This window comes from Lichtheimia ornata (genome assembly GCF_029851405.1).
Source record: "Lichtheimia ornata isolate CBS 291.66 chromosome Unknown scaffold00123, whole genome shotgun sequence".
In the NCBI taxonomy this organism is placed as follows: domain Eukaryota; kingdom Fungi; phylum Mucoromycota; class Mucoromycetes; order Mucorales; family Lichtheimiaceae; genus Lichtheimia; species Lichtheimia ornata.
The window spans coordinates 38,502-52,084 of record NW_026695443.1 but is presented as its reverse complement, the minus strand read 5'-3'; the positions used below and the strand labels follow the sequence as shown (position 1 = coordinate 52,084).

The window sequence follows — 13,583 nt, the reverse complement described above, 5'->3', positions numbered from 1 at the left end:
ATGTTGTCAAAAGGAATATTGCTGCGCCAGCGCATAATACCCCGACATTTGACCTTGATTGGTGTTGTGTATTTTGTTTTGCACATCGAGAATGCCATAGGCGAAAAAAAAAAGTAATAGACCATTCGATAACGTTTATTTATATGCCCTGGATCGACACGCATCACCTTTTCCTTCGACGCTGACAATTGCTACTAGCATCTGGCATATCATACAATAGATTCAATTGCAGGGAGCATGTACTTAAATCCATGGCAACAACAAGCGTCATCCTTTGATGCAACGATGCAAAAAGGTGTATACCATTGGTTACCGTGGTAATCATCCAACGCGACAACGTCACATACATACAATATGCATTGCTGATTTGGAGATACATGCTCAAGTTTCCTTACTACGTCTATGGGTCACTTTTTTATTGAAGGTTGTAAATATTGTGGATCTATGTCAAGCCTTTCGTATTTAAAAGGAGATGCTAACATGCCATTTATCGATTATAAAGAGCCCGACCATTGAGTGTTAAGTGACCCATCGTTTATTGTTTGCAATAAAAAAGTTGCAAACGACATTCCAACTGCCCTAAGCCGAAACATTGGTCACGTTAACATGTGCTTCTTAATCACATGTGGGGCTTTGTTCAGCATACCAGTAATGAGGGGAGCTGCTGAAACCATTGGATGGTAGAAAAAGGGGCCCATAAAATGGCGTATAGCAAAAGATGGGCAGGGTACCAACATGACATGAATGAACAAGTGATGAAGACCAGGACATAAAGGGGCCATTAACTAACACGACAACGAGGAGACAAAGAAAACATAAAAATCCGATCCGGTCGTAACTTGTATTGTCCATTGTCTTTTTATATTTTCACGACGTAAGAGGTTGTGGGCCATGAGTGAGCACTATTGCGATGTTGGTTTGGTGCAATCCCATGGTCAAGAAAGGACAACTTGAGCATCGTATGTCATGCTGTTACAAGAGCACCACCGCGATTAAGGAGATAGTTTCGTTACACCTTTATTATGTGTACGTTGAATGTAAATTATCATCATCATATCAGCTCTCAGGTTTGAACAAATGCATGCGTGTGATTTCTAGAAACGAGTGGAAACGGTGCTTGAAATCATGTGATGTGTCAAAAAGTCGAGGCACAGATCAAGAATGGTTACTGCTATCGGGTCATTATCGATACAACAACGTTTATAGTTTCAGCCACATGTAATAAATGTTGCTTGCATTAGGGAGACGTTTCATATATAGACTCCTCAGTAAGGCAATGACACTAAAAAGATGATTTCTATGCCTTGCTAATTAGCAGCCAATTTACAGACTATGTATGGGTACAAAGTACCAGCAACGACATCCACCTATACATGGATGCATAAATTGGTTGTTAAACAATGATTGTAGCACCATCCTCGATGTTACCCTGTTGTCGCAATTTATATAATTGGGCAATTTGGTTAACAGTGACTACTACTACTATTGTACTCCTGCAGCATTTGCTCCTATGTGTCACTGGTCCTGTCATTGAAAGGATCAACAATAACAAGAAACGTAAGAGAATAAAGAGTGATACGGAGGAGGAGGACGTGACACATGACGCCATTTGATGAAGAGAGCTAGCTATCAAAAGATGCTATTATCCATAAAGTTGGGTCGTCTGGGATATCATGTGTGGCAATGATCTCCTCCTCCTCCTGTTCTCCACCTTACACACGCACACCCACTTTTTGTCTCCTTTTACCGAGAGCGGGAAATGGATAATAGCATTTGGCAGCTGTGCAACATGAGACGCTTTTGGTATGGTTCGATCTGTGTCCAGACAACCAATTTGTGTTATGTTCAGCACATTCATCCTCTTTTTGTAATTCACTTTTTTTCTTTCTATCGTTGTCCAACAACCCATTCCCCATTCCATTCTTTCATATATCGCCATCATCATTATCATCAATTCAGTCTATTATCATAACAACAACAACGACACATCTTCTACATATTACAACGCGTCCGCTAGAGGAGACAATAGATAATTCCAATGTCACAACAGCAGCAAAGACAACAGGGCGAACACGTCTCTGCTGAAGATGAGCTTGTGCACTTGCGATCGCAGAATGAGCAGCTTTGGAAGATTGTCGAAAAGCAGCGTGTCATGATTCAGAACTTGCAAAAGGACAATAGTCGACTGGCCATTGAACGAGATGGTATTCTTGACAAGTATCAAGCCCTCGAAAAGGAGATGGGCATGCGTACACAACGACAACGCTATACATCGATCCTCATCTCGCCCGAAATGCTACGAGAGATTGCTGAAGCAGACGATGCCACCACACCCCTTGAACAACAACCACCTACTGTACCTACTATCATTACCAGTAATTTGAGTACAGGGTCAACAACAGCTACAGCAGCAACAGGAGGAGGTGCTACTACACCTTCGAGCAGTGGTAGCAGTAGCCCAGTGCCACCACCACGATCTCCTTTTCGACGTGTACCAGCGGATGATATTCGATCGGTCAAGAATATGGAGACATCACCACCCACATCGCCTGTACCTACTGAAAAAGCCAGACGTAGAAAGGCTCGTGAAAGTATGATGCCTCCTCCACGTACGGTTCTTGAACACGACCCAACTATGCGCGCTGCATCACCGCCTCTTCCCCGCATCATTCCGTCATCTGGTTTATCCCGCTCTGAAACACCCCCCATGGATCATTATCATCATCCACTTGCTGTGCCCACCATTCAGGAACCATTTCAACAACAACAACATGATCATATCGAGCATGCTGGTTCTAGTTTCTCCGTCAATGAGGTTTACATCAAGGTCACGGGTTCTACCATCAAGACCAATGAACGTGGTAAAGAAGTCATTTCATTCATCATTGCCATTGGTCGATCCGAGGAGCCTACTTTTGATGAGCTTTGGCGTGTGGAAAAACGTTATTCGGACTTTTTGGATCTCGATGCAAAGGTAAAAAGAGAAGAGAGAAAATATGCCGCAAAAGCAAAAAGAAAAAAAAAAGGTCTTGTCCAATGTGATGCAAGTCTAACCTTAATCAATTTAGCTCAAGGCACAACCAAATCCAGAAGTCACGAGCAGAATCTCAAAATTACCTGACAAGGCCATGTTTACTACGCATGCTCCCAGCAAAGTGGATCAACGCAAGGTAAAGAGAGCGAAAGAAAAGGGACCTTGTAGATCATTCATTCATTCATACATGTACATACATAGTTGGCATTGGAGCAATATTTACAACATGCACTTTCGCTTCCTTGGCAAGACATGTCCGACCTTTGTGAATTCTTGAGTACCAACGTCATTGAGCATGATGTATACCGAAAGGTAAAAAGAAGGTTTGAGTGGTGATACATTGCAAACTCACTCACCTTGGTCATTTTAGGCAATTGGTATGAAGGAAGGCTACCTGACCAAGCGGGGCAAGAATTTTGGTGGATGGAAATCGCGGTACTTTGTATTGAATGGTGATGTGATTGATTACTTCGAATCGGTAAGTTGCTATAGCATGATGGCATTTATCATATATACTTATACTGTAAATAGAAGGATGGCAATCAACTAGGCACGATCCGCCTCACCAATGCCCAGATTGGCCGTCAGACATCAGGTGTTACACCAGCGGCCGATGACAACAATAGCGTTTATCGTCATGCCTTTTTGCTCGTTGAACAAAAGCGTGCTGGTTCATCCAATGTGGTGCGTCATATCCTATGTGCAGAATCAGACCAAGATCGTGATGAATGGGTTGAAGCCATTATCCAAAATATCAACTTTGACAATGACCCACCCGCCAGCCTTGTCAAGGAGAATAAGCGCAACAAGAAGGATAAACCACGTAAATCATCCAAGGGCGATGTGGTGCCTACAGTGAAGGAACCTGAAGGCGTAGTAGTGGGTATGGCTATCAGTAGTGGTGTTGGCCCTACACCTTCTGTGTCAAGTGATAGCACCGATTCTTCCTTATTATCATCTTCTTTACCTTCCAATGCGGGTGGTATGCCACCACCACCACCTTCTGCTGCATGGACAACCGATTATGGCCGTACTAGTTTGGATCAGCAATTACCTCCACATGGCCGTAACTTGCATACACCACCACCTATTCTTATGCGTCGTAGCTCCATGGTCAATCTTAGTACTACGAGTGAAGAATCAGCAGCAGCAGTGCCACCACCTATACCAACACGTGCTCCATCCCCTTCAAGTGGACGTACCAGTGAAGACATTCTTGATGAGATGCCTGATAAAAAGACAAAGAATAAGGCAAACAGGATGACATTTTGGGGCAAGAAAATGTTCAGCAGTAGCAGCAGCAGTAACAACAGTACCGAGAATCCACCTGCTCCTCGAACATCCAATTCATTAACCACCGATTCAGCTTCTACTACCACCACGAGCACAACACGAGCAAGTATTGCACCCTCAGGATTCCGAAGTTTCTTATCCCGATCATCCAACGAGTCCTCAGACCGCCATCAAAAGCAACCTGAAGGACCCTCACCGAAACAAGTCTTTGGTATACCCTTGGAAGAAGCCGTTCGCGTATCACGTGTGGTGGAAGGATATGAATTGCCCTCTGTGGTCTATCGATGCATTGAATATTTGGATGCCAAGAATGCTGTGATGGAAGAAGGTCTTTATCGATTGAGTGGCAGCAGCACGGTCATGAAGAATTTGAGACAACGCTTTAATCGTGAAGGGGATGTGAATTTGTTGGCTTCCAAGGAAGAATACGATGTGCATGCTATTGCTGGTTTACTCAAGATGTGGTTACGTGAATTACCCACCAGTGTGCTTACACGTGAACGCCGCAGCGACTTTTTGCATGTCATTGATTTATTGGACCGCAAGGATCGTGTCAACGAGCTTGGTCGTTTGGTTTCCCAGTTACCCTTGGCTCACTACACGTTGCTACGTGCATTGACGGCCCATTTGATTCGTGTCGTTCAACATTCGGATATCAACAAAATGACCGTACGCAATGTCAGCATTGTATTTTCACCTACCCTTGGTGTGCCTGCCATGATTTTCAATTTATTCATGAGCGAGTTTGAGTATGTCTTCTGCACGACCGAGGATGGTGATGCTGCTCCACGCATGATTGAAGATGAAGATGATGAGGAAGATGATGATGAACAACAAGAAGAAGCTACCACACAAAATCAAGATGAATCTACCACGTCTCAACAACAACAACAACAACAACCTGCATCTGGATTGAGTCGCAAATCCACACTCAAATTACGCGACGAATATGGTCGAAATAATCGCAACAGTATCAGCTATGTCGATGGTGCACCCAACGCTATTGTAGAATTGGAACGTAACATGGATGGTACGTATGGCATGTCTGCCTGGTTGATGATAAATACTAATGGCATTTAAATAGGTCCTCCTGTTTTGGATGAAGATGATGAAGAAGTAGATGAATTAACGCTATCCACATCCCAACCACGCCCCTCCGAAGATGATACCGCTTCCGTAAAGAGTGAACGTACCGATACGCCTACACCAACCAACAACACATCACGTATTAGCTAATCCTTTTCCGCCTACTACTCTTCCTTCTCCTCCTCCTCCTCCTCCTCCTTCTTTCCCTGCCCTTTCCTCTCGCTTTTTTTATCACTTCTTTTATATAGTACATGCTCCTTCCAATTATTGAGTAACACACATGCCCGAATACAGAATCTTTTTTATCATATATATACTTTAATGCTATTCAATACTACTATTACTACTGCTGCTGCTACTACTGCTGCTGAATGAATGGATCCCATGAATAGCTGTTGGTTTTGAGCTGTAATGCATGGCTGTTCCTTTTGTTGATTGATCCACCTTGTAGAATGACGAACTACCAAGGTATTCTTCCACACTCTTGTAATCTATACAAATCGATGGCTGAGGTTAATATACGCTGTGAATGGGATGAAAGAACGTTGTTCTATTTACCCATGGCTTGGAATATCCTTTCAAAGTGCGGCATAAATTCGCTTGTCGGAATGTACAAGTTGAATTCAAGATCGGCAAACACAGCAAACTCGTGATCACGCACTTCTTTTGAATCCACATCCAATTCATCATCAATGGCCTAAACAATGATTTAATTCCCTGAACTCATTCATTGCACTCCCCCCTACTGTACCTCGAATAATGGTTCAAACCATGTTCCTTTTGCTTCATTCGCTTTGGTGGCTAAAAATAAGCAGCATGCTAAAGGTGATGTGAGTAAGTAACCAAGCACGGGACTCCCCATTGATCCTGTATACACATACCTGCAATCAACTTTCGATTCTTTTTGGTGACCACATTCTAGAAAAAAAAAAGTGGATTTAGTCTCTGCCTATCCATCCATCCATCCCATCCATGCAAGTTTTTTCTTTCTTACCTTCATGACCAATTTTTCAAAGTAGGCAAATGCATGGGCCACACTGGAAATCTCCAAATCGACCGTTTTTGCAATTTCAAGCAAATGTAACTTGATAGCACGGATCTTGCTCAAGGTGATCTCGGGTGATATTTCGGGATGTTTCAAACGAAATTGTTCATTCAACTCGCGTTTCATATCCGAAGGTCGCATATGGCTCCCTGCAGCCGCAGTCGTTGTACCCTGATAAAAGTGGTTGACATGGCAGAGATACCCAAATATAAATCATTACCTGAGAGCTAGATAAAAGACCGAATCGGTTGTATGTATCATTGTCGAGGAAATAAGCATCGTACGTGCTATTGCAGCGACTTGCATCTTGTCTACAGATTCAAATAGGTTAACCATGTGTGTGTGTGTGTGTGTATGTATATAGCAGGGCGAAATGCTACTACTTACTCCAAGGAAAAGGAAGGTGCCAAGAAATGTGCATAAGAAAGTGCATGTCGGCGTTTGTTGCTATCATGATTGGCCAATTGCTGATGTCTACAAGTGTAGAAAGAGAGAGAGATGAATATCCCATGTCCACCCCCCCTCATGATAAAGAATAGATACACATACAGATAACCTCGATTGATGGATTCTTCAGCTGCCTTGCGTTTACCAGCAGGGAAACGGATTTTGTCAGTGTAATAGCGTACGACTGAGAGGAGACCGCCATGATAGTTCTAATGAGGGAGGGAGGAGATTAGCGACGATCAAAGAATGTGAGTGATAGTGGCACTTGCCTCCTTATCGGCATGATGTGATTTCTTTTTGATCTTTTCCGATGCAATGGGACGTTCGCTGTCCTCTCGAGTCAATTTATGATGTTGTACATCGTCTTCATCGACCGACCATCGGCGACGAGATGGCATCGCCACTTTGTGGTGTTCCTTCAATTGTTGACTTAGGAGTGATCCTGGTGCTGCTGCTGCTGAAGCTGCTGCTGCTGCCGTTGTCATAACGGATGGCGTGGTTGCCATAGATGGTGGCGCAGCGGTGGATGAGCATGGTATGCCGTGCGTAGCTGCTGCTCCGGAAAATACATGTTCTTCTGAACCATGGTTGCTATCGGTAGAGTGCAGCGATCCAACAACTAGAATAGAAAACAATGCAAGATTGTGCGTGTGAGTGAAGGGCGTGAAGAGAGGGGGGAGTCCATTGGTGTGTGTACGTGTGTGTGTGTTGTGATTGACTACTACCTTGAGAATGGATGGCATGGGTTGTTGTTGTTGTGTCATGGTCGTTATGAATGGATTCAAGGCTTTTGGCATGGTTGGATTCCAAAGAAACGGGACTGACAATGGCAGAAGAGATAACTTGTCGATCAGCTGGTTGTTGTTGTTGTTGTTCGTTGCCCAAGGAAATGTTGGATAAAAAAGAAAAGGCAGTTGGTCTCGAATTGTTACGCCTAGATTTACGACTTTTCGTCGTGCCCATTGGCGTACACAAAGGGAGTGAAGTTGTTTAAAAAGAAAAGAAAAAAGAGGTCGCGATTCAACCGAAAAGCAAGGGAGTGTGTAGGAGCGTAATATAAAAAGAGCAAAGGAAGAGAGAGAGACGACGGATGCTGAGAATGAATCCCGCACACAATATGAATGCAAAGGATGATGCGTGAGTGGATTATGTTTGAGCGAGAGAGAATGAGCATTGTAGTGAACATAAATCCGCCTCCGTATATGGTACAGTGATGACGGTGATGGCTGTGTGGGGGGCGGGGGAGGATTGCCAAGGAGATTGTGTCAATGGGGCGAATGATGATGATTGATTGTAGGATGTGTGTGTATGTGTGTGTGACATGTCATGCATGAAAAAGTAGACAATGACACACATTCAACTCTCTGCTGTTGCAACTCAAATCAACTGTTCTTTTATACAAGCAGAATCACACGATTTAAATGAAAAAAGATACAAGATGATGGGCGGCTGGTAAATGTGTGCAACAAAGGCCAGCTGCGGTGTCATATAACCTAACTACAGCAATAATATGGCATCCGGGATAGCGTTCCGATCTGTCATAGTCGCATCATGTCATTCATCCTTGTTGATAATCAAGATAGGAAATGGTTTTATATTGGCAAGTGATGCTAATGTAAGATGGAATGGGGCAGAATCATGTGCTGAATAGCGTGTGTGTGTGATGTGAAATTTCGTTTGAAATGATCATCATGGTACACGGCAGCTAACAATGAACCATGGGGACACAACGCGTTACACAAAAGTGAGGAGAGACAAGGAAAAAAAAGATCTTTTCGTAAAGAGGAAGGGAATGTGAACTTGTCCTACTCATCTTTCTTTCTTTCTTCTCGAATGGGTGCTGTTTGTTGTAAAGGGGATATTGATTTTGATAGTCAAGGTAGTAACATGTCGATCCCAGCTATTATCATCTCCACACACGCACATACGTAGACACACATATGCATCATACTCAATTTTATTATTAGTCTATCTCGATCATTTCTATCAACTACGTGCTGTGGGTCGAGGCTCGTTTTTCAAAGTTCGCATAGTACGACACAAGCGTACCGGACGTGAATATGCCTTAAAGTACACGTCAAAGGATCGTTGCATTCAGCGCAAATGTGTTGGACCCATTTTATGTGAACGACGCCTCTTGGAACGACTCGAATACCCTCTCATTGTCAACCTGCGGTATGCATTTCAAGATGACGAGACTTTATACATGGTGCTTGATCTCATGCTGGGTGGTGATTTACGGCACTTGTTGGATACGAGCGGTCCACTCAAGGAACTCCAAGTCCGGTTCTATGTTGCCCAAATTGCATTGGCGCTTCATTATCTCCATCTCCGGCGTATTGCTCACAGGTAATCAATATGAGACACGCCCACTCTGAAACGCGTCCTGTTTTCCACTAACACAAAGAATAGAGATATCAAACCCGAAAACATCTTACTAGACGCACGAGGACATGCTCACGTTTCTGATTTCAATGTGGCGGTTGGATTCTCTCAACAAAAACCATTACGTTTTACAACAGCGGGCACGATGGCTTACATGTCACCTGAAATGCTTGGTAAACAAGGTTACAATTACTCAGTCGATTGGTGGTCTTTGGGTGTCACTGCCTATGAATTACTATTTGGCAAGGTGTGTGTACAGGATTTTTTTTGTGGCGTTCTAGATCACTTATGCATGGATGATAGCGACCTTTCAAAGGCAAAACCAACGATCAAATGGCGGAATCCGTTTTACACACTCCACTTGAATTCCCTGCCAATGTGTATCAGATTGTATCAGCCGACTGTGTGAACATGATATCAGGAGTATGTAGTAGTTGTAGTAAATGGCATGTTATGCGTTATCATATTGATGCCTCTTCTTTTTCTAGTTACTCGAAAAGTCCCCCAACAATCGACTTGGTTTCAAGAGTTTTGAAAAATTCAAATTGCATCCATGGTTTGCAGGTCTCGATTGGGATGCACTTGAATCGAAACAAGCTGTACCGCCTTATATACCCAATGTAAGCGACAATGATAATGACAATGATGACAAGGTAAAAGAAAAAGCTCATGATTGATTGCTTTTAGGATAAGACTTTTCATTTTGATGCTGTGCATGAAATTGAAGAGATGCTCTTGGATGATCCACAACCACGTAGTCGAAGATTACGCACTTCACAATCAGACCACCCACCTGTCACTGAGTACGCCCAATGGAGACAAATCGTCGAAGACCACTTTTTACCTTACGATTATACAAAACAAGATATGGTGTTTAGCCCGCCACCACCCCCTGCTACGTCTTCTTACAATTATACTGTGATCAAGGCAGATGACGATGATGGATTTATTTATGATCGTCCCCATAACAAGAAAATGTTATCATCCACATCAGCCGCATGACATGACCATCTCCAAATAAATTCACACACACACACACACATGGGCTGTTGAAACATGTATGAACAACAATGTCATTGTCTGCTCAAAATGGTTAATGAATCACACAAGCTGTTGTGACACATCAATTGCATCAGGTTGATTGTTCCATTCATGTGATGGCAAGTGCGTATATATCAAGGCGTGATATGTCTATATTATGATTGTGTTATATACCATACGGTTTGCTGAAATGACGAATAACACGACACGAGAGAGAGAGCTATGTATGACAGCCACACGCTTTGATGGCAAATACAGTTACAAAGGATCTCGCATGACTCCGCTGAGATTGCATAAAATAGGGCAATGGTATTCCTTGGCGGTAGGATGAGTCGCCTTGTTGACGTCTTCCGCCGTGTATCAATAAAACAGCTATCCTACAAGGTCGAGACAATGTATCGGCAAGATGTAATCAATAAAGGGAGATGAGTTGTATTATCAAATGCACCCATTATTCAAGGCACAATGAACCAATCATGCCCTTTCTCTTTCTCTCATTCTTCCTTTATCACAGCATTTACAAGTGAATGTACTTTTACATCCTGCATTTACCGTACCATGGATCTTTCTATAATACAATCCATCACGTGCTAGTATACAACGAGGTCCAACTCATGAGAAGGGAAGCTTCTTACACTAAAGAACTAAGAAATGGTTGACCAACGCAATCCCGTATTCGTTAAGATAAGCCTTTAATCCAACATCGTTCCTAAGATACAGATTGAAAGGTACAGCGATATGGTTCAAATGGGGGAGTGGAGCTATAACGAGTTGAGAAGTTTCTATCGTTTGGTGAGCATTGTTCAAAGGTAAAAATGGATGGACGTGAGTTGGATGATGATGGTTGCCAGGTTGCACAAAGGATGATGATAGTAGCTGCCATAGAGATAGCCTGGTAGGGTCGATAATTGGGTGCATCAATCGTTCAGGACGAAAACATCAAGGTCAAGTTGACAATGGATGCATAAGAACAGGGCTCTTTTTCCACACGTTGTATATACCCGAATCCTTCCATCCCATGCACCAAACCAATATTCATATCCATAATAACTCGTATGTATTGAAAGCAAGTTGCTACACGTAAATAAAGCTGCTTCTATATGATGGCTATCTGCTGTCACGTAACAACGGCTGCAAGGCACGTCGCTGCAAGCAAAGATCGCCGTTTTGAGACAATGGAGTAGAGGCCTTGCTAATGGCAACTGCTGCAATGGATGCTGCTACATTTGATTGTGATAGAGGAGCGTGCAAGAGAGGGTGAAGTGTCAAGGAAGGCGTGTGTTGTAGAAGAGTGACAAAAAGGCTGTGTACGCATCATGGACATGCCATTCAGTCAAAGACAATCGGATCAAGGCAGTTGCAGGATTGACATGATGGGCTGAAGCAGGACAATCGTTCGCAGGTGGTAGTTGTGCTTGAATGGGGCAGCAGTTGAGAATGGGACGAAGAGTCAAGAAGTAGGAGAGGAGAGTACTGGAAATTAAAGTATGTTGAATGATGTTTCTTTGTTTAAGCGTTTTTCAGTCAAATCCACTCGGATAAAGAAAGTTGAAGGATGGAGATGATGGGCTGGAGCAGGGGAATCGTTCACATGCATTGGTTTGGGCAACAAAGGCTAATGGGAGGAATGGGCTATTAGCTGGTAGTTTACAAATAACTTTGCAAAATGATTCTTCTGATATTGGATGATACTTCTGTGTTTGAGCGTTTTTCAGTCAAATCCTCTCGGATCAAGAAAGTTGAAGGATGGGGATGATGGGCTGGAGCAGGGCAATCGATCGTGTGTATTGGTTTGGGCAACAAAGGTGAATGGGAGGAAAGGGCTATCAAGTGGCAGTTTACAAATAACTTACCAATTTGATTCTTCTGATATTGGATGATGTTTCTGTGTTTGAGCATTTTTCAGTCAAATCCTCTCGGATCAAGAAACTTGAATGGTGTGCATGCTGGGCTTGAGCAGGGCAATGGTTCACATGCATTGGATTGGGCAACAATGGTGAATGGGAGGAAGGTACCTATTAGCTGACAGTTAAAACAGGGAATTAAGTTTGCAAAAGTATCATGCATTGATTCAAGCCCTGAGTTTTTGTCTCTGTCACACAAAGAAATCCTCCTGCATCTTTTGCTCTATCATCAGGGTCAAGCTAATTCACAATGAACAAGGGCACTTTTCCTATAGCACCACACCTATAGCATATGTAAAACATAAAGACCCCAGGCTTCATTGTATTGTTTTGAGATATGGGTGTCTTTATGTTTTACATATGCTATAGGCGTGGTGCTATAGGAGAAGTGCCCTTGTTCATTGTGAATTAGCTGGACCCTGATGATAGAGCAAACGATGCAGGAGGACTTCTTTGTGTAACTCAACTCTTTTGCATGATTCGAAGGGTCAATGGATGATACTGTATACATTGATCAGCAATAGCTCATAGTTGGCAGCTAACATGCACTTCTATCGATTCGCAGCTTTTGTCTATTCCATCACAATGGAACAATGCTCCTCCTTCAGCCCATCATTTCCATCATTCAACTTTCTTGATCCGAGCTGATTTGGCTGAGCTACGGTCAAAGAGAGAATACACCAGCCCATATACATGTAGGGCTATCTACCTCGACTGATCTTTCTTTGTTTGAACGTGGCTCCGTCAAATTAGCTCGGATCGAGACAATCGAAGCATGGAAATAAATATCTGGAGCAGGTGCATCTTCCCCATGCAGTGGATTGGGTAACAGTGTCAATTGGAAAGAAGTGGGTGTTAGCTCGTAGTTTATTATGAATTCATAAATTACATGGATAGCATTGTGATTACCCATCTCTTATTCATTACTTGGTTTGAAGATGCTCTCGGACACGCTAATAAAGATAGCCCACTTCACTATGGGAATTTGTGTATATGATGTTAAATTGCTTTCTCCGCTGCAGTGAACATTGTTCGAGGGGAAGCTTTTTTACAGAGGTAGTCTCCTAGGTGGTAAAGCTTTGCAACCTTCTATAAATATGGATTCTACGAGGTTGTAATAAACGTTACTCCATAGCCAGTGTTAAGCCATACAGCTAGAAATCAAGAGTTTACGAGCAAAGCGAGCAACTCGCGTCGCTAGCCCTTTCATTACGCTTTGAGAGAGATACCTACTACCTTTGGTGATTAGTACACCAACCGATCCAGCAGCTTTCATTATTGTAGGCGAGCCCACATATACACTTCCCATAGGTGGCTTTGTCATCCTCCATCATCCCACATACAAGTG

General features: G+C 43.0%; 3 protein-coding genes across 3 annotated transcripts; 2 read left to right on the top strand and 1 right to left on the bottom strand.

Annotated features, from left to right (window-relative positions):
* Window positions 1-2,038: 2,038 nt before the first annotated feature.
* O0I10_012375 (uncharacterized protein) lies at window positions 2,039-5,563 on the top strand (the record flags this gene model as incomplete). Its single annotated transcript, XM_058492307.1, has 6 exons — window positions 2,039-2,974; window positions 3,069-3,170; window positions 3,236-3,346; window positions 3,405-3,512; window positions 3,566-5,357; window positions 5,412-5,563. The coding sequence occupies 6 exons, from the start codon at window positions 2,039-2,041 to the stop codon at window positions 5,561-5,563; spliced, it is 3,201 nt and encodes a 1,066-aa protein (XP_058336945.1).
* A 174-nt stretch (window positions 5,564-5,737) lies between these two features.
* On the bottom strand, window positions 5,738-7,868 carry O0I10_012374 (uncharacterized protein; the record flags this gene model as incomplete). Its single annotated transcript, XM_058492306.1, has 10 exons — window positions 5,738-5,904; window positions 5,972-6,110; window positions 6,165-6,232; window positions 6,295-6,331; window positions 6,408-6,629; window positions 6,679-6,769; window positions 6,846-6,932; window positions 7,008-7,114; window positions 7,175-7,524; window positions 7,631-7,868. The coding sequence occupies 10 exons, from the start codon at window positions 7,866-7,868 to the stop codon at window positions 5,738-5,740; spliced, it is 1,506 nt and encodes a 501-aa protein (XP_058336944.1).
* An 870-nt stretch (window positions 7,869-8,738) lies between these two features.
* On the top strand, window positions 8,739-10,292 carry O0I10_012373 (uncharacterized protein; the record flags this gene model as incomplete). Its single annotated transcript, XM_058492305.1, has 6 exons — window positions 8,739-8,784; window positions 8,873-9,254; window positions 9,318-9,537; window positions 9,594-9,713; window positions 9,779-9,910; window positions 9,978-10,292. 6 exons carry the CDS (start codon window positions 8,739-8,741, stop codon window positions 10,290-10,292), a joined length of 1,215 nt encoding a protein of 404 aa, XP_058336943.1.
* Between the last annotated feature and the right edge of the window lie 3,291 nt (window positions 10,293-13,583).